The 22,263-nt window shown below is 46.1% G+C and overlaps 1 protein-coding gene across 1 annotated transcript in view; it reads right to left on the bottom strand.

The window, feature by feature from the left end:
• Positions 1-22,263, bottom strand: part of LOC120939756 (NACHT, LRR and PYD domains-containing protein 12-like) — a 429,782-nt gene that overhangs the window by 178,108 nt on the left and 229,411 nt on the right. Inside the window, exon 7 of the mRNA XM_040352091.1 lies at positions 15,617-15,787. Within this exon, the coding sequence (XP_040208025.1) occupies positions 15,617-15,787 (171 nt within the window). The remainder of the gene's footprint in view (positions 1-15,616; positions 15,788-22,263) is intronic.

The following is a 22,263-nucleotide window of genomic DNA, read 5'->3' on the forward strand; positions in this document are numbered from 1 at the left end:
GAGAAAAACAGTTAGCTTTACATCATCAGTAACCGGTTTTGTATTCCCCATGAAAATATTTTCCACGTGTGCTACCAAACACGTGGTGTATCTCATTACCTGTCATTGTGGGAAACAATATGTGGGCCGCACTATTAGAAGTTTCACCATAAGGGTAGGGGAACACATAGCCAAAATCAAGAAGGGGTGCACAAAACATACTGTACCCAGGCACTTTCTTGAACAGCATAATAAAAGAATTGAGGGGACGACCTTTCAGGTTATTGACCACTTCGTTCCTCACTGGAGAGGTGAGCCCAGTGTTCGGGGTGTATCAAAGCTTGAGGTCTTCTGGATCTACCAATTGAAGAGTTACGTCCCCCACGGCCTTAATGTGGAGTGGGACGTCAACTCCTTCATCAACCAGTCCTGATTTATATGACCAGTATTAACATATTGGAATTTTATAAGTCACTGTATATTTTTTCTATATATTTTTTCTGTTTTTTGAATAATCTTTCCATTTTTCTACTTACTCCCAGGACACCATCTACAATCCAAAAAGTAATTTTTAATTTTAATTTTCATAGATTATTAATAGCTTAATAATATGGGACGATTTAAATGGTCATTATTTTCATCATTTTCGTTTTTGACCACTAGATGGCGCCTACATATGAGAGTTGTGTTATGTAGCAGCCCATGAATATAGGTGGTATGGTAATTTCATTTACCAATTCCCACCACCAGGAGGCCCTCCATACATGTCTCTATGTTCTAGCCATCCTTTATGTTCCCTTTCCTCTGATATTTTCCCTGTTACATCTCCACTGATCGCCCTGTGATCCATTATAGATCAATGAACCTCCTCCACGCACTAATTTGCAGGTGCTGTTGTGTTTATACACGGGCACAACGTCTGCATATCTCCTTACTATGGAGCTGTGTCATGAGGGGGCGGGGCTAACGTCGGCCTATGATGCGCTCCGCCTCTCTAGACTCACACATGCTGGGACTGGTGCTGATTGGCTCATCCTCCTGGAAGGGAGGGGAGCTGAGGGGAGATCATGTTGATGGGCTGATACACAGGAGATGTCACTTCCGGGCGCCTGGAGCGCTTGTAACATACACAGGAAAGACAGGGGTTTTTTAACCATTGGATTGAATAGATGTCATTTCCGGGCGCCTGGAGCGCACGCCTACCGGAAATGTCAGCAATTGGAACGCACGCCATTAACGATGAGTGCTGGTCCTATGGGGGTAAGTAGAGATGGTATTTAAAGCGCAGGGGGAGAAGATGATTCAGATATGCACCCCAGTAGAAGTATTTTGATACGAAACCGGTCGGGCATCTGATCATATCCATCCCACACTGCGCACAGCTACTTTTATCCTTCTCTGAAGTGTGTGTGCCTTGATGCTAAGATTGCTTTTGCAGTGCTGCTTTCTTTTTTGGTGTGATAATGGTTTATTGAGAATCCCTTATTTGAGACTTTTGGGAGCTTATCCTTATTTTTGAAAATTTTTAATAAATTTTTTATGCGATGAGGAGGTGTTTTTTCTTTTCTTTTTAATTTATACTGGTACACTGGATCCCCTGAGAACTCCAACTACCTCCAGGAATATCATCATCACTGTCACCAGTTCCAGATCCCTGGTTCAATCAGAGTGGAAAGGTCCTACCGGAAAAGCGCTTTAGGAGTGTCTGGAGAGTTACCCCTGTAAGGCAATCGGCCTACTCAAGCCTTGAAGAATCCTCACCGTATGGTGAGATGTGGGTCTACTCCATCCGGTAAGGGTACAACTTATTTATTTCTACTGCTGATTTTGTCTGGAGATAATACACCGTTTACCATAAAGATTGATGTTCCCTGGGACTGTATAAACTTTATGCATACAAATTATTTATATGCACTAAATGGGACTTCATGGTTCATGACAACCATTGTTCTTTTCTACTTTGACACTTTATGAATATCACAGTTACTTGTTTTCATTCATGTGCACAGTTTTTTACATTGTGGATTTCACTTCCCTGTTGATTGGAAATGTGGTTTGAGTCGATACACTCATTATTCACGATTTATTGATCCGGGTACTCACCTGATTGTGGGGGAGTCTCCTTGATCTCTTCATATGTACTCACTGTTCAAGTCTCATTGATTTTGTTGAGTCTGATACTGCCTTACAGGGCATTTGTGTTTTTATTGGCGCCACATTTTTCTTTATATTTTGTCTTACAGTTTTTCCATGTTGTGTCGGCAGCCTTACACACTATATTTTTTTACCAACACATTGTAATATAGCGCACTATTATATATATTTTTTCACTCAACCTCTCCTATCTCCCTGGGGTTTGTTGTTTTTGTCTTGCCCTCTTTGCTGACGAAAAAACCGTCTGGGAGGTTGCCTCTTTCTCTTGACAGGGAAAGATCTCTTCTTATCCGCGGTCCTATCCAAGATGCTATCCAACTCAGGACCAAACAGGAGGTCTCCTGAAAAAGGAATGCCGCACAACTTATTCTTTGATGCCGCATCCCCTGGCCAGGTTTTTAGCCATAACGCTCTCCTGGCAGAATTTGCCAGAGCCGCGGACCTAGCTGACATTTTTATAGCCTCTGCTGAAGCATCTGCAATGTAGGCTACAGCTGTGGTTAAGGTAGAAAAAGAATCCAGAATCTCTTCTTTCGATGAATCAGCTGAAATATGAGCTTTCAACTGGTTCATCCAGAACTCCAGATTCCGGGCCACACATGTTGTAGCCATGGCAGGCTTTAGACCATTCATAGTCGATTGCCATGCCCTCTTTAAGAGTAGATCCATACGCTTATCCATGGGGTCCTTAAGGACCCCCATGTCTTCAAAGGCCAAGTCTGTTGACCTGGACACCTGCGAAAAAGCCGCGTCTAGTCTAGGAACTTTGTTCCAGACTGCTGCTGAATCTTCCTCAAAAGGAAAGCGCCTCTTATGAGCTTTAGGGAAAAAGGGCTTCTTTTCTGGATCCTGCCATTCTCTAATTATGGCCTCAGAAATTACTGCATGAACCGGAATGACCCGCTCTTTAGGTTCACCTAGACCCGCATACATGCGGTCATGTAAGGTTAAATCTCTTTTTTCCTCAGTCAGGCCCAAAGTAACCTGTATGGCCTTGATTAAGCCTTCCACTTCCTCCAGGGATAATTTAAACTTTGAGGGTTGTCCTATCACCTCCCCCTCCGATTCCTCTGAGTCCTCGCTACCGTGTTGGTCCCTGGGACCTGAATCCTCAACCATAACAAGTTCAGGTACAATCCCTGACTCCTGCGAAGATTGGGAAGTGGATGCTTGAGGGGTGGAAGGCGCAACTAATGAATCACGCATAGATTGGAACGTGCTCAATAGCTCTTTTTTCGCTGAGGAGATCAGATCATCCCGCATGGCGGCTGATTCTTCCTGAACTAAAACATCAATGCAAGCTTTACACAGTACTTTCTTCCAGCTATCGCTCATCTTTGATCTACATGATGGGCATTTTCTTCTAGTGTCGGATTTAGCCTGAAAAAAAGCACAGAAGAAAGTAGGGGGACCCTAGTGAGAACCCTGTTCCCATATGTGGTCCCCTAGCAAAGGTGCACTAGTAAAAGACAGCAGCCAAACCAGTGCCCAGACAGGCCCCCCAAAGCCACTGGGGGGGGGGGGGGGAGAAAAAAAGTTGAGACCGACCCTCCACCTTAAGAAAAAAAACTTTAGGCAGAAAAACCAAAAGGAAGGACACTTACTGTGCTGCTTCCTGCTGAGGTCTTGCTGGTGCTTGTGCCTGTCCCCACCGCTGGATTCTCTGCCGTTTCCATCGCAGAACGCCAGCGCTTCACCCTGTGGCTTGTCACACCTTCTCCGGAGACCAAAAGCGCCGTTGCGCCGGACCGGAAGAAGGAAATCAGCACCAGCTCCCGCCCCTTCCTCTAGCCGAAAGCGCCGGAAATGACGCATCACACCAGCGACCGCGCTGTATGAAAAAAATGGCGCGAATCGCGCGCGCGGCCGCCGGACGCCATCCCAGCTTTTCGTTGGCTCCACTGAGCACGCTACCGTGGAAGGGGGAGCCCGGCTACTAACCGCCACCGAACAGGTAGCGCGGGGAGCGGACGTCTCACAGGCAGATGCCTGACAGGTAAGAGGGAAGCGGTCCCACTGGACCACAAAAAAATTTACTCCCCTCTGGAAGGTGTTCCCTCCGGGTCGGAGGAAACACAAAAACTGATGTGTGCTGGGAGGAGCCTCCCTTTAAAGATCTTGGATTGAAGGTGTTTCCTGTGGAGAGGGAGGAGCCAATATCTCGAGGTGCTGTCCTGAAAGACGCCCTGGGAAAAAGGAGATAAATAATTACGGATGACCCATAAGGACTGCGCCATACTAGTCGGGCATCAAAATTAAATAAATCCAATTACACCCCCTGGCAAATACTAAATATTGATGAAAAATTATATATTTGCCAAAATATCAAAAATTAACTCATTAGACACCACATCAAGCTCACATTCATCCATAGACAATTCTTTCACCGCTCCAGGTGAGCCTCGTAGATCATCAAGGGTTGTTGAACCACCAGGGTGCTGGCAATGCTAATTGTAGCACATGAACGAAAAAACTCTGGATAGCCGCACTCCAAGATAACTTAAAATAAAGTTGGTCTTTTTATTTTCAAATGCACATGCAGACACCGCAAACAACAGGTACAGAAATGGCCAAAGTTAAATAAATCCAATTACACCCCCTGGCAAATACTAAATATTGATGAAAAATTATATATTTGCCAAAATATCAAAAATTAACTCATTAGACACCACATCAAGCTCACATTCATCCATGATCTCAATAATAACATTAAAAATTCATTAAAAATTGCTATCCCCACATGAAAAATATTGACATCCCCATGGAGGAAGAACTATCTTAAACATTTTAAAACGAAAAATAACAGGCGTGAGGAATAAACATTAATTTACAGACAATAACCATTAAGAGTTGGCTATAAAGCAATTGACATTCACTTCTATATTAAGGCCGAAAGGCGTATAGCACTTTAACTTGTAACTTGGTTCCAAAATCAGTTTTACCGCCAAGATAGAGGCGTCGCAATGGGGGCCAAATACGCCCCCAGTTTGGCTAACCTCTTCATGGCCTTGTGGGAGGAGGATGTCGTCTATGTTAGCCAGAAACCCCAGCTCAAGCTGTGGGTGAGGTACATCAACGACATCCTCCTCCTATGGGAGGGGTCCTTGGAGGATCTACAGTCCTTCATGGAGTTTTTGAATAACAACCCTAGAGGTATACATCTAGACTTTGAGGCTAGTCAGTCTAGTATCAATTTTCTCGACTTAAAAATTTCCATTTCTCAGAATTCATTTATTACCTCGACCCACCTCAAAATCACGGATCGGAATTCTTATATACCGGTTGATAGCTGCCACCATAAATCTTGGTTGGAATCCGTGCCAAAAAGTCAGTACGTTAGAATTAAATGCAATTGCACTAGTGCAAAGGAATTTCTTGACCAATCTACTATCCTAACTCAAAGATTTTTGGAGAAAGGGTACGAAGTTAGCTCACTTATGACCACACTTGAAGAAGTGAAAAAGATAAATAGAGCTGACCTCCTTTGTTAGCAGGCCCCGTAATGATAAGAACTTATCAACGGTCCCCTTTCTAACGACCTATTCAGCCCAACATTCTAATATTAGGAACCTTGTCAAAAAGCATTGGCATATCCTAAAAATTATCCTGTACTTGGTTCCACTTTGCCCTCTGTACCTCAGGTGATTTTCAGAGGGGCCTCAGCATTGAGACACAGGTTAGCTCCTAATGTTTTGGAAGCACCTCCTGCTAGAATGACGTTCCTCAACTCCTTCACTGGTTTCTACCAGTGTAGGAATTGTCGGGTCTGTTCTCTTAATGGATGCACGCATAGACGCACACACAGTTTTGTGTCCACTTCCACATCACAAGAATTCAAAATTAAACATTTTATCACTTGCTCTACTGAAGGGGTGGTCTACTTACTCCAATGCCCTTGTGGGCTTAAGTATATTGGTAGAACCAAGGGACCCCTTTCAGTTCGTTTAAATGAACACATTACTAATATACTAGCGGGATTTACTAACCACTCGGTTTCAAAGCACTACCTTCTGGCCCACAACAAAAATCCCTCTAAGACCATCTTCCTTGGGATTGACAAATACACCTCACACTGGCGGGGTAGCTCTTTGGTGAGAAGTATCTCCAAACTTGAGATGGCCTGGATACACCGGGTAAAGTGTTACACTCCTCACGGACTTAACATTGAGGTTGATGTAAACGCTTTTATAGACAATTCTTAAAATATTTTTTGTCTTCTTTACCTATGTGAACTTGAGTTGAGTCAAGGTTGGGCATCAGATTATTATAGGACTCATATGGGGTGAGAACATATGGAATCTGAGGCCCACAATTATGTTCCTTTTGTCCATCATTCACATATATGTCTGTAATATTTCCATCTTTTTCCACTTGGATTCCTGCTTCCTTTGTACCTGGTTACGATGTGATTTTCTGCCTCCTGTGTACAATGGTTTCTAATCCAACAGTTGTTCCAATGGTCATTTTTTAATTACATTTTTTAATTTTTTTTCATTTTCATTTCATTAATTTTATTACATATATATTTTTTTTCTTTTCAACTTTTCAATAAATTTCTCTATACATTTACATTACATTATCAACAATTTCAATTATTGCACTGATTTAGATTATAATGTAATATTGTATGGTCATTAAGGGCCAAATCCACAGCCAGCGGCGCAAATTAAGTTTCTGAAAACTTATGTCATTTAAGTTACGGCGCCCTAAGTTGGTGTCGTAAGTGCCGTATCCACAGCGCATTTGCGCACAAAATTGCGCCAGCCGTAACCTAAATTCAGAGGCGTAAGGCGGGGTTATGGCAAGTGGGAAGGAAGTGGGCGTGCTTCATTGTAATGAGCCGTGACCCCATGCAAATGAAGGGCCGGCCGTATTGTGCATGCGCGCACGAATCTGCTGCTCACTGCGCATGTGCAGAACTTTGCTGGGCGCAATCAGTGAGATAGGTAAAAGGCCAAGTGTACTTAGTTTGAGGATCGCCCTGTGCTTAAATAGCCCCAGTCAAACACACTTCCCTTGCAAAAGTATTTCCCTGTGTTCCCTTCCATGAGCAATTTGCTTCTGCTCTTAGTTTGTCAGTGTTTGTTGGTAAGTTGTGTGTGATAGAGAAGTGTTGGAGGAGTATTAGATAGTAGTTGTTGTTTGTTTCTGATAATTGTATTTTTTGTTTGATTGTTTCTGCTAAGTGTTTGTTTTTTTTTTTTTTCTGCTTGGATTTTGTGTTTGTTTTGTTTTTTTCTGCTTGGATTTTGTGTTTGTTTTTTTTGTGTTTGTTTTTGACTTTGTAGTAGCTGTCTGCTTGTGTGTGTATTTGTGTGTGTTTGTTGTGTGTGTATTTTTGTGTGTTTGTCCTGTTTGGTTTCTTGTTGCTGGGTGGTGTCTGTGATGGCCCCCAAACGCAGGAAGCTGAATTTTTCGCATGTTGAAAAGCAAATCCTTGCCAGGTATATCATCCAATATGGAAGATATTTACATGGGCCTGATAGCCGGAACACCTCCCCGGCCCAAAGGAAGAGGATATATGCAAAAATTACAGATCACATAAATGCGGCGGGGGGGGGGACCCCCGCTGGCATCAAGAAAAAGATCAATGATTTGAGGAGCGTGGTCCGCAATAAGGTGGCCAAGCTCACTGCCCATAGGAGGGGCACTGGAGGAGGGGGACCATGCCCCATCCGGCTGACTGAGGAGGAATGGGCAGTGGCCCGGTGTTTCGAGCCAGAGCAGGTGGCGGGCCTGCCTGGTTATCAGTCTGATGTTCCTGTGAGGCCAGGTAAGGTTTTTGTTTTTCTATTTGGTGATTAGCATGTGTGGATGGGGGAAGGGAAGATGTGCCAAGTGTGTGGATCCTCAAACCTGTGATTGTTTGGTGTCCTCTACAGATGACCAGGAGATTGCTGGCCCATCAGGCCAGGCTGCTGCACCACCCCAAAGACAGGAGGCTGCTGAGGAGTCCCCAGGGGAGGGGAGTGGCCAAACCTCCCCTCATGAGGAGGCTGAGGGGGAGGAGGCTGAGGGGGAGGAGGATGAGGGGGAGGAGGAAGAAGATCTCCAGATTGGCCGGGAAATCCTTATTGCCACTGATCTCATGACATTTGAGGATACCCTTGAGGCTCCCCCAGAGGCTACCCCAGAGGCTGGCACCAGTCAGGCCACCATCAGGGGTAGCCCCTCCCACTCCTCCCCCAACAGGCCGCAACCCACAAGGGTCACTCTATCCCCTCCTCCCAGGCCACAAGCCTCAGGGGCAGGCAGGATGGCGACCCAGGAGACCAGGGGGGTGTCTGAGCGTCTGCCGGCCAGTCTGCTGAGGGACAATGCCCAGCAGACCCGCAGTCTGGGTGACATCAAAAAAACTATGAGCAAGATGGAGCACAGCCTGGATGTAATGAGGGAGTCACTCAGTGATGTGGCCACCAATTCATTGGGGGTCATCACCTGTTTGTGGTCCCTGCATACCGCCACAACAGGTGTGGCCCAGAAGGTGACTGCCCTCACCCGGGCTGTGCAGGACAACACCCGGGCTAGCCAGGCCAATACGGCTGCCATCACTGTCTGTCTGAACAGGATAGCAGTGGCCTTGGAGGGCAGGCCAACCGGAGGTCAGACACCAGGGGAGGCTCCTCCCTCCCCCATGAAGATAATCCCTCCCCTGCTCACACTCCCCCCCCCCGTGAAGATACTCCCTCCCCTGCTCACACACCCCCCGTGAAGATCCTCCAGTTGTCCGTGCCCGTGGGCAGCCCAGACGGAGCACTCGCCGCCGGAATTAAATTGCAGGGGTACTTTTTTTTTTTTATGATTTTGTTTATTATACTGTACTTATGATTTGGTTTATGTGTGTGAATGATGTGTGAATGTGGGGGGGTGGCATTCCTGATAAAATAAGGGTGTCACCCTCAGTTTTGGTGGAGAAGGGATCCCCAGGACCAGGGAGAAGTGATCCCAGGTTCCTGAATGGTGTATGAATGCACAGTGACATAATTGGAGCCGTGGCGTGGCGTTACTGCTCCCAAGTACCAAAGGGGGGGGGTACTTGGATCTAATCCAATTCGATGTGCATGTGATGTGTCTGTGCTAGGGACCACAGTGGTGTGCATTCATGCATTCTCATTGTGACATAATTAATGTGTGTTTCCAGAGAAAAAAAAAACTCAATGTGACATAATTCATGTGCGTTTACTGTGCAAAGCAACATTCTCATTGTGACATTATTCATGTGCGTTTCCAGTGAAAACAAATATTATCATTGTGACATTATTCATGTGCGTTTACTGTGAAAAAATGCCTTCTGCGAGGCGTCTCCTGGCTACTGTGCACTCAGTAGACCGGGTAGAGTGGGTTAGGGGGGGATTGCCTGGGTGGGGGGTCAGGTCAGCACGTAAGGTAATCTCCAGTCCCCTTCTCATGGCAAAGTTGTGAAGAATACAACAAGCACTGATTAGTTGGCACACAAAGTCTGGGGAATACAACAATGTACCCCCAGTCTTGTCCAGGCATCTGAAGCGGGACTTCAGCAGCCCAAATGTGCGCTCCACAACTGCCCGGGTGCGAATGTGAGCCTCGTTGTAGCGTTGCTCTCCTGGGGTTTGGGGGTTCCTGAAGGGGGTCATCAGATGTGGTCCCAGGGCATATCCAGAGTCACCTGGAAGGGAAAAGACAGGAGGATATTAGTCATGCATGTGCCCCTTGTGATGTCTGCATCATGGGGGGGGACATACCTGACACCCATGTCACTCACCAATCAGCCAGCTGTCTCCATACACGTTCAGCTCCAAATCTCGAGATATGTTGGTCTGCCGGAATATATAGCTGTCATGGCACAAACCAGGAAATTTGGCACAGACATGCCAGATGAGGCCATGGGCATCTACAATCACCTGGACATTTATGGAATGCCAGTTTTTGCGATTCCGGAACAGGTGCTCTGTCTCATGGGGGGGCTGTAGTGCCACATGGGTACAGTCAATGGCCCCGATGGTCCGTGGGAACCCAGCAATGTGATAAAAGTCCGCCATGGTCTTCAATCGCTGGTCCTCCTGGGTGGGCTTTTGAAATTGATTGCCCATGCGTCTTAGTATTGCAGGGACTACTTGATGGGCACACCTGCTCATCGAGGACTGTACCATCCCAGCCAGACCTCCACATGTTCTTTGGAAAGACAGAGTGGCAAGAAAATGCAGGGTTGCCATTACTTTGATGTGAGGTGGCAGGGCATGGGATCGTTGGGTTGGGGTGGTGAGATCATCCTGCAGGATTCTGGTTAATTCCAGGATGGCTTCCTGGTTAAAGCGGAAGTTGCCATAGACCTCAGAGGCAGTCATGCCAAAGAGATCTTGGCGTGGGCGGTATACCCTCTCCTGTGCCCTCCTCCTCCTCCTCTGTGCCCTCCTCCTTCTTTGCGCCTGTAATGTAGCGAGTGCCGTTAGAATCATGGATGGGCCGGGCATTTTGGCAGTCAGATTGAAGTCCAGCAAAGATGTGTTGTCAGCTCTTCCTCAATGCTGTTGCTTCAGCAGACCTTTACAGGGCAGGTGTAAAATTAGGGCTGCTTTTATAAAGTCTAATTTTGCTCCAGGAAACTAACAGGTGCGCACAGGGCGTAATCTACGGCGCACAGGGCGTAATCTACGGCGCACAGGGCGTAATCTACGGCGCACACACTTAATTTTGTGGATCGCCCTAATCTCCCTCATTTGCATCTTTGCCCATCAAAAAAAGCGGCGTGACTAGCGTAATTTGCGTCAGAGGATGCGCCGGTGTAATTATTTTAGGTAGGACGGAAAAAACTGAATTTTCGTTTTGAGGATCGGGCGCAATATTCGCCGATATCGAATACCGATACTTTTTTTAAATGTCATGTGACAGTTTTCAAACCACAATACAGACAAAGTATATTTTCTTTAGAACTATGAAGAACTCGAACTCAAGACATTGCCCATGCCATTACATTGGTGGTCGGTGGGAAGAAATGCCCCTTACATTGGTGGTCGGTGGGAAGAATGACCTTACATTGGTGGTCGGTGGGAAAAATGCCCATTACATTGGTGGTCGGTGGGAAGAATGCCCCTTTACAGATAGCGAAAACATTCATTGGGTTTACTATTTTGCGAGTTGGAAATTAGTCAATGCTGCTTTTTTCACATTGCATTTTAAACTTCAATTAACCAATTCCATACCGGGCACTTACGCACCTTCCTGTTCAAGCCAATTTTCAGCTTTCAGCACTGTCGTACTATAAATGACAATTGCGCGGTCGTGCTACACTGTACCCAAACAATTTTTTGTATCATTTTGTTCCCACAAATAGAGCTTTCTTTTGGTGGTATTTGATTACCTCTGCGGTGTGTCCCTAAGGTGTGTTATAACTGTAGGGGGGAGGGGACTCTCAAGGGGAGGAGACCGATGTGTGTTCCTCTGTACTGGGAACACACATTGGTCTCCTCAGCGCTGACAGGAGGTGGATCTGTGTGTTTACACACACAGTTCCACACTCCTGCCGTGATTACCGACAATCGCGGGCACCGGGTGGCAATCGCGGCCGCCGGGCACCCGCGCTGGGTAACGAGCAGCGCCGCGCGCCCTAGATCGCCGAGAACACAGGACGTCATATGACGTCCACCCGGATCGAGGAGGGGTTCCTGCCGCCGTCATTTCACAATGAGGCGGTAGGGAAGTGGTTAAAGCGGTTGTAAACCGCATAAACTTTTTTTTTTTTTTTCAAACCTGCAAGGCAAAAGGCATAATCAGCTAGTATGCACAGCATACTGGCTGATTATGAAATACTTACCTCGGAACAAGGTGAAGAACACTTACCTGGTCCACGGCGAGCGAGATGTCATCTTGCTCCGGTTTGTCTTCCGAGTATCGCCGCTCCAGCGCTGTGATTGGCTGGAGCGGCGATGACGTCACTCCCGCGCGTGCGCGCGGGAGATTTAAATTCGGCAAGGTCCGGCGGCTGCCGGTCCTTTCGCCATGGATCCCCCCTGCACATGCGCCACTGCAATCAGCGGCGCATTGCGAGGGGAATATCTCCTAAACCGTAGGTAAAAGTGAAAAAAGTGGGTTTACAACCACTTTAAGCACTATAGGTGTAATACAGAATAACTGTCAGCGGGTGGCACTGTCCTCCTTAAGAGTTCATTCTTAACTTCTTATTCATGAGAGAAGCAATGCTAGACAAGTCGGTGACACACGGCACGCAATTACTTCTGGCAACTACAGTACACATAGCATGCAACTGTGATAGTGTGCACTACTGTACAGTATTCAACTATTCATTCAGCTTGAATCACTTCAGTGTATCTTACTTGCTTACAGGGCTGCCTGCTACGATGTCCGTCCTGCTCGTTCTGTTCTCCGCCTGCTCTCCTCCCACTCTCCGCCCGCTCTCCACCCCTCTCATCATTTAGCAGCACGATCTCTGCTGCTCTCTCCACCCCTTCTCAGCCCCCGCTCTCCGCCCCCTCTCTGCACCCACTCGATGTGAGGTTGTTTGTTTAAAACAAATACCAGCAATTAGGAGGATGATCTTTGCCGCTCTCTCCAGTCCACCCCTTCTCAGCTGCCGCTCTCCGCCCCCTCTCTTCACCCGCTCGAGGTGAGGAAAACATACCAATGAGGATGATCTTTTCTGCTCTCTCCACCCCTTCTCAGCTGCCCCTCTCTGCCCCCTCACTGCACCCACTCACCGCCCACTCTCAGCCCGCTCGAGTTAAGAAAAAAAAAAGTATCGGCAGAAGCATCGGGAGCATTTGCGCGAGTACAAGTACTCGCGCAAATGCTCGGTATCGGTCCCGATACCGATACTAGTATCGGTATCGGGACAACCCTAATAATTTATTAAGAAGAGGGGGTAACACCCCACCACCTCCAACAAACTCAGTGCAATAAATAAATAAACAAGCAGCGACAAAAACAATGCTAAATACGATATGTACAGTAAAGGGGAATACCAGAATCATACACAGCCCAGGCCGAGGTCATACATAGGGAGATCATAAAATGGATGAGGACGGGAATGAGCAGGAATCCAGGGCAAAGGGGAACGCAGGAAGGGCAATTCCAGGATAGGGATCAGGTCGGATCAGAAGTCCAGGATGGGGATCAGGTCGGATAGCAGGCTCAGGGTCCGGATAGCAGGCTCAGGATCAGGATAGTAGAAAGATACCAGGGCGAGGAATGCTTGCACTCACTGGGTATATGTAGAGGTCTGCTGATTACGTTCAGTTCACACCTGAGCGCAGCAAGGGCCGTACGCTCCACACTGCCAGGGTCCATCCGCTGGTGGAGACCAGTACTGCGTCAGAAAGGTGATATAACACCAGCAGGGGGAAGTCCTCCTGACAGCTCCAAACTGCCAGGAGACACCTGCTGGTAAACGCAGTACTGCGAGCCAGATAATAAATAGCACCAACGGATGGAACCCTGCAAGGTAGACAGACATAATAGTGTAATGATTCTGTTAAAAAATGAGTAAATACCTATTAAATTCCTTCATCTATATCACCTCCGGTGTTCTAGTTTCTGTTCTCTCATTCACTTCCTGGTTTGCGGCTCTCGTTCATGTAAGAACTACATTTCCCAGTATGCATTGCGGCACGCCCAGTAATTCATACCTCCTTGAAGTCTCTAACACGTAGAGAGCGTCCTGCCGCACAGATGTAGTTCCCAGGAGGGTGCGAGCACGTCCCTGACCACCGCAGTAAAGCCTCCCTTCACGGTGGTGAGTAATAATCAGACAAGCAGGAAGTGAACAGAACAGAGAAGAAATAGAGCAACTTCTGAGCAAAAACGAACAATGAGGAAGTGAAAAAGAGGAATGTCTGCAGGTAAAGGAGGCTTATGAAAAAAAAAAAAAAATTCCTTTACAACCCCTTTAAGATAAAAAATCTTGTGTGTGTAGCAGCCCCCCTTAGCCCCCATAATGCTTACCTGAGCCCTATCCCTTTCCAGCGATGTCCACAAGTGTCTAAGCTGTCCAGGATACTCCTCCTGATTGGTTGAGACACAGCAGCGGCGCCATTGGCTCCCGCGGCTGTCAAAGTCAGCCAGCCAGCCAATCAGGGGATAGAAGGGACAGGGCCGGGTCGGGGCTCTGTGTCTGAATGGATACACAAAGCTCTGACTCGGCTCAGGTGATAGCTGTTTAAAACACAAGACTTTACAATCACTTTAAGTACCACGGAGAGCTCCTGCAGACTGAAAGCAGAACTCCAGGCAACAGTACAGGCAACAGTAACTAGATAACATTTGTAACACATTAAAAGATAAAATAGCAAACCATTCAATTCAAGTCATCCTAAAAACCACTCCAGCCTGTGACTGGATAGTGAAAAGCAGAAGCAGCACTGCATTAAAAAATACATACACGATGTATTGATCGCAGAGCTGCATTGATTTGTGCCTTTAAATCTTTCTGCAGTTCAGCTGTAAAAGCCGTGTACACAACTACAGTACAAGGGACATTCAATGGCGGTTCACCAGTTGCTGCATTTGTCTGGTGCAAGCTTCTGTTATGGTTCATCAAGCAAATACCTTAAAATGTCACTTGAGTGAAAAGCAGTAAAGGATTGATAATACACATTACATGTTTGCATATGACTCACTTGGAACATTCCCCTGCAGCCTGTGTTTTCATTACAGTCCTCACCACACATCCGCACTCTATTTCACTCTCGCTCAACTTTCCTTCCTGCTTTCTCATCTGATTTTTTCTTCATAACACCAGCCAGTTCCTGGCATCTTTTCACCACATTCCCCTTCAGTCTCTATGTTCTCACCACCCTTGGCTCAGGTCTTTCACCTACATATAGATATACATGCGTTTTTGTACGCTTACCTACCTTATTACCACAATTATATAATATACATATTTATGTTTAAAGTCAATATTCCTCATGAACCCATTGAGACTTCTGGGGATATACAAACTCCATCCATGCTGTGCTCTCTGTCCGTTCGGCCCCGGTTGGAACTTCATTTGGCCCCGCCTCCTCTGCTCCCTGGCAGGACATTCGCTGCCGCAAGTTTGGGAGCCTCACATGCGCTGGTCTTTGGCTATGTCCATTGGTGAGTATGGGGTTTTCCATACCACTTACCCTGTGCATTTTATATCATTTCATTTTAGGTACACTATGAGCATCCACCCCTGAAGAGCGAGCTAAGCCTCGCGAAACGCGTTGGGTATACTTGATGCTTGTGTTATAACATACTTGCAATATAATTTTAACCTATTTTCTGTATTCTGTATGAATTGGCTCATGTTCATGACATTAATATATGTACTGCTTTTTACTTGAATTAAATATATACCGTAATTATTCCTGCTATTTTTACTGGCTCTATAGTGCTCACCTCACTCAAAGCCCCAAGGGCGAACCTCTCTCTTTTAAAGGATTAATAATGGGAGAATTTCCCATTGAGCCATTTATAAAGAGGCCCCTACATTTCATTTACTAATCTATCACAGAATAAATCTTACCTCAGGTTCTGAAGGGTACAACTGGGATCTCCGAGTCCCTCACACAGAAGTTTTATTCCAGAGTCCTGAATATTATTGTCTGATAAATCCAGTTTGATGAGGGATCGGTTTGTGATCAGAACAGAACGGAGATCATCACAGCACAAAGGAGACAGATTACAGCTACGCAGGCTGCAGAAGGAAATGAAAACGACATTACATGATCATTATAAAGAACAAATGCCATTCATTAAATAAAAACTTAAAATAGAATACAGAAAGTAAAATATATTTTTCACTATATCTCCTGCAAAGTACAGCCCGACTTGCCGAGTCCCTCACACAGATACATTACTATAGAGTCCTGCAGATTATTATGTAAAAACTGTGGTGTGGTGAGCGATCGGTTTGTGATGAGAATAGTACAGAGATCCTCACAGCACCAGGAAGTCAATCAAATCCAATCAGACTGCAGAGACAAATACAGACACATATTATACTTTAAGATGAAGCTCTGAAATAAGAGAAAGCTCTGCCGATTTCTATCATCACGTGCAAGCAAAAATGCTATCTTTTATTTGCCTTGCATATGACTGAGTAAAATTTGAAAAGTGAAGCTTTACCTCATTTACTAAACCCTGGAGCAAGTGCACTTGCAGTGCACAGTATATTTGCCTTTAGTAAATCAACCCCATAGAGAAGGCATGTCTAAAGTCCGGCCGCGGGCCAATTGCCAAATCCTGCCCGCCGCTAACATCATTCATTACATGGGAAGAGCGGCAGCCAGGTCTCTCCTTTACATTGCATCACTCCCCCTTCCTCCCCTCCCCACATACCTTATTCACACAAGCCTGGTAATGCTGCAGGTCCGGAAAAGGGCGGGACCTTTCAAGTTACAAAGCAGGTGATTGGTTGCTAGACAGTGGGGCTGTCCCAGCAACCAATCACCCGCCTTTAACTTGAAAAGTCCTGCCCTTTGTCTGGACCTGCCATGCCATGCGTGCTTCCCGGCTTGTGTATTTAAGGTAGGGCAGTCAGTGTGGGGAGGGGGGAATGCTGCGTTGATGAAAGGGACAGTCTGTCTGTCTCTGTAATAATGAGGGAGGACTGTGATGAAGTGGGGTCTGATGGGGGGGGGGGGGTCTGTGATGAAGTGGAGTCTGATGAAGGGATCTGATGGGGGGGATCTGTGATGAAGTGGGGTCTGATGGGGGGGGGGGTCTGTGATGAAGTGGGGTCTGATGGGGGGGATCTGTGATGAAGTGGGGTCTGATGGGGGGGATCTGTGATGAAGTGGGGTCTGATGGAGGGATCTGTGATGAAGTGGGGTCTGATGGGGGGATCTGTGATGAAGTGGGGTCTGATGGGGGGGATTTGTGATGAAGTGGGGTCTGATGGAGGGATCTGATGGGGGGATCTGTGATGAAGTGGGGTCTGATTGGGGGGGGGGGTGATCTGAGATGAAGTGGGGTCTGATGGGGGGGGATCTGTAAAAAAGAGTGGGGTCTGTAATGGGGCGGGGGATCGGTGATGAAGTGGGGGATCTGCTTCACAGACCTTTTTTTAAAATTGGAATGTTTTTTCCTGAAACTTCTCTCTTAAAGTGAAGGTGCGTGTTATACGCCAATAAATACGGTATATCCAAATAACACACAGAGCTCACCTATTTCACAGCCACAAAAACAATTCTTGTTGGGCCGTGTATTAGTTGCTCCAACGAACACACTTAGACCAAATTTTTATGGTTCAACGAATGTCAGGCAAAATAGTCGGCCCTCACGCATGTTCACTTCATCAAATCTGGCCCTCTTTGAAAAAAGTTTGGACACCCCTGCCATAGAGTTTAACCATAGATGCAGCTACAAACACTTGTGAACAAAAATATATCTAAATATATAAAAGTAGAAAAGAAGAAAAGTTTGCTACTAAACCTAAATCTAACAAGCTGCAACTCGAAAGTGATACACAACAAAATTCGTACCAAAGGAAGCTGCGCTAATAATGAGTCAAGTAATTATACCAGTGCCCAAAAAAAACAAAAAATTATGTAATACCTACATATAAATGTAGTGAACACACCAAAAATGTTGATAAAAAATTAATTTAAAAGAAAAAAAATATTTTCAAAAATATAAAAAAACAGGTGAAATGCTGAGACACTATATAACGACAGGTCCTCAAACAATCACATGTGTGATAAAGTGAAAACAGACCATATGATACCCAAAAAAAATTATAATGAATTCACACAAAGTCTTTTTTGTGGATATTCAGGAGAGTATGTGCTGTAACACCCTGTGACAAGTCTTCAAATGACACTGGACACTAAATCTGTCAGCACACAGACTAAAGACTTACTAGCCCCGTTAGTTAAATAGGCCTGTCACCTGACCTGGGTTGCCAAGGTCCTCCACCGCTATAGATGGCCCGCACATCTGGCATTCCTGGAGCTCCAGCCCAGATAATTCGATAACCACCGTGTGTAGGAACCAGCAGACACGCTGGATATTGGTAACTTGATGTTAGATCCAACAAGGGAGAGTGGCGGAGGAGAGGAACTCAATGGGCGGATGCAGCCAGGGAAAAAAGATAAAAGTAGACCGCCATCGGTAAAATCAGATAGAAATTCATTAAAGGGTTTGTAAAGGGTTTTTGTTTTTTAAATAACAAACCTGTCATACTTCTACTGTGCAGTTCGTTTTGCATAGAGTGCCCCCGATCCATGTCTTCTGGGGTCCCTCGGCGGCTGTCTCGGTCCTCCCCGCAATTAGTCACCACAGTCATGCGAGAGCTCGCATGGTGGTCACTAATTGCGGGCGTGCTCCCGTGATACAGCGAGCGGCCATAGTCGCTCGCTGTATCACTCGGCCCCGCCACCTCAGGGTGCTGCGTCACTGGATGTGATTGACAGCAGCGCCAGCCAATGGCTGTGCTGCTCTCAATCCATCCGCGCTAGCCAATCAGCGGCCAGGCTAAGCGGCAAAGAGAATATCGGGACCGCGCGGGACTTTCGAGGGGTCAGGTAAGTATAACGGGGCTCGGGTGGGGGGCGGCAACATGAGATGTTTTTTCACTTTAATGCATAGATTGCATTAAGGTGAAAAAACATTTTCCTTTACAACTCCTCTAAGAGTCTGCATTAACAGACTGAGTAACGTTAAAAACAAAACGAAAAGCCAGCCGGCAAATATTAAAAAGCATGCCCATGCTAAAGGAGGAACGTAGAAAAGCGCGGTGACATCAGCACGTCGCTCAAACCCTATGCGTTGTCACACAAAAGGACGTTGTCTCGGGGCACGGGCGCCGTCCTGACGCACCGCTCTATATAGTCAAATGAAACATTCAAGCCTCGGTCTGAGTCCCGGGTTCCTGATGTTATAATCAATATCTTGTTTCAGGGAAAGCGAGGAATAGGATAATGTATGTGAACACATGCTGTGGGCAAAATGTGTAAACCCACTCATAGGCAGGGTGCGTGAACACACTCGACACCAATACAACTCCCTAATGCTTAAGATATTGCACCATCTTACTAAAGGGAAAACCGGAGATGCAAACCCAAAAAAATGGAATATAAATTAAGTGCCACTGTGGGCTTCATGTTTTGTCCTCTATGGCCAACACTATGGCCACCATTTTCAAGGGGGCAAAAAAATGTTGCTAAAACAGGCATGAATTATAAATGAGGGGGAAAAAAAAGTACGGTTGATCAAGAGATTTATTGCGCACGTGGACAAGTACTTACAAACTGAAGGTTAAAAATAAGCATGAATCCAGCAACAGTTTATAACAGCAGGCGTTCCAATCGAAAGTGATGTCTCGTGGATTCGGAACGGTAAATTGCGTCAATGCATTTTGCCCTCCCACAGGGTGTTTTCAAAGGACCTAATTTCCGGTTAACAAAGCCAGCCTTAAAGCGGAGGTTCGCCCAAATAACCCACCCAAATAACATTTTTATCAGAGTAACTTTTTTGGACTTTTACCATGTACAGTCCTTTTTTGGACTTTTACCATGTACAGTCCGCAATAATTTTTTTTTTTTTAGGCTGTACATACCGTATAATGTACATTTCCAAGCCGAACATGCAGAGCTGCTAGTCGGCTCTATATTGCGCCTACACCCTATAGAGCCGACTAGCAGCTCTGAATGTTCGGCTTCTTTCGGAAACGCCGTGACTCGGATGCGTCTACGCAATACGGGGGGCGGGGCCTTAACCGCTGGGGGGGAACTTTTTCCTGAAAGACGTCATTCATCTGGGCGACCCTCCCAGATGACATGCCTCCTCAGAATAGAAATGCCTACTCCAGCGGGGAGAAGTAGCCGGAAGCCAGATTGGAAATATACAAAAAAAAAAAATTGCGGACTGTACATGTTACAAGTCTAAAGAAGTTGCTCTGATAAAAATGTTATTTGGATGAACCTCCGCTTTAAATACACAGAAAGGTAACTTCCCCCATCAGCCAGCCAATCAGAAGCCGCAGGGTGGCCATTTTATTGGTTGGACAAACATGTCTCCAACAAGGGAAACTTGCAGCCATTGGGTTGGTTAGATGACCGTTGGTCACCATTGGTATTTGTTCCCGCCATTATAAAAGGTACAACAATTAAACTAAATATTTTTTCTTAATTCATCCAAAAGGACGTCACTCCCATACATTACTCAAATCTTATTACATACATGTTTGTTTATTTAAAAATTGCATAACCAATCAGTGTTATACGTTAAAAAATAATTTAAAAAAACATGAACATGAAAATAAAAATAAAAAATGTAATAAAAATAAAAGTAAAAACATAATGAAAATTAAAAAAAAAAAAAAAAAAAAAAATATATAAATAAATATAAATGAAAAAAGGAAATAAAAATAGAAAATAATTAAAAATTAAATTAAAATAAGACTAAAAATGTAAATAACAATATTCTAAATAAAATTAAAAACTTCTCAATGACCATTACCAATTAGAAAGAAAACAATTTAGGTCAAGTTTGATGTTTAACCCCAAGGCGATGTATCCACTGAGTTTTCTTGCGAAAGATGGCCCTTTTGAGGTTGCCTCCCCTCCAATGACCCTCAATTCTGTCTATGCCACAGAATGTCAAACCACTCAGATCCCTCCCATGGTGGAGTCTAAAGTGGTTGGGGAGATTGTGGTGCCTATAGCCTTTCCTAATTCTATTCACATGTTCGCAAAGTCTAAGGCCCCATGCACACAAGAAGCAAATGCAAACTCATCTAAACACAAGTTTTCAAACGCAAAAAACGGCGTTTAAAACGCCCGTTTTTGCCGCGAATTTCGCTGCATTTTACCGTGTTTGCGTTTATAAGCATTTGGTTAAGAAACATCATAAGACCCTCCCTAAGCTCAAAAAACAGTATTATTTAACCATTTCAGCTATTTTGTGAGACCAGAGCAGCTGAGAGAGCAGCAGTGTACGTGTATTTAGCGTGTCACTTGCCACGTCACCTGCCAAGTTGTGAATTGTCCACTTGCCACGTCACCTGGCCACGCCACCTGCCACAAGTTGTGGATTGTCCACTGGCCACATCACCTGCCATGTCACCTGGCCACGTCACCTGCCACAAGTTGTGGATTGTCCACTTGCCATGTCACCTGGCCACGTCACCTGCCACAAGTTGTGGATTGTCCACTGGCCACGTCACCTGCCACATCAACTGGCCACGTCACTTGCCACAAGTTGTGGATTGTCCACTTGCCACGTCACCTGACCACGACACCTGCCACAAGTTGTGGATTGTCCACTTGCCACGTCACCTGCCACAAGTGGATTATGCACTTGCCAAATCACCTGGCCACGTCACCTGCCACAAGTTGTGGATTGTCCACTGGCCACGTCACCTGCCACAAGTTGTGGATTGTCCACTTGCCATGTCACCTGGCCACGTCACCTGGCCACAAGTTGTGGATTGTGCACTGGCCACGTCACCTGCCACATCAACTGACCACGTCACCTGCCAAGTTGTGAATTGTCCACTTGCCACGTCACCTGGCCACGCCACCTGCCACAAGTTGTGGATTGTCCATGTCACCTGCCACGTCACCTGGCCACGTCACCTGGCACAAGTTGTGGATTGTCCACTTGCCACGTCACCTGCCACGTCACCTGGCCACATCACCTGCCACGTCACCTGGCCACGTTACCTGCCACAAGTTGTGGATTGTCCACTGGCCAAGTCACCTGCCACATCAACTGGCCACGTCACCTGCCAAGTTGTGAATTGTCCACTTGCCACGTCACCTGGCCACGCCACCTGCCACAAGTTGTGGATTGTCCATGTCACCTGGCTATGTCACCTGCCACAAGTTGTGGATTGTCCACTGGTCACGCCACCTGCCATGTCAACTGGCCACGTCACCTGCCACAAGTTGTGGATTGTCCACTGGCCACGTCACCTGCCACATCACCTGGCCACGTCACCTACCACAAGTTGTGGATTGTCCACTTGTCATGTCACCTGGCCACATCACCTGCCACGTCACCTGGCCACGTCACCTGCCACAAGTTGTGGATTGTCCACTGGCCACGTCACCTGCCACATCAACTGGCCATGTCACCTGCCAAGTTGTGAATTGTCCACTTGCCACGTCACCTGGCCACGCCACCTGCCACAAGTTGTGGATTGTCCACGTCACCTGGCTATGTCAC

This window comes from Rana temporaria, chromosome 5 (assembly GCF_905171775.1).
Source record: "Rana temporaria chromosome 5, aRanTem1.1, whole genome shotgun sequence".
Taxonomy (NCBI): Eukaryota; Metazoa; Chordata; class Amphibia; order Anura; family Ranidae; genus Rana; species Rana temporaria.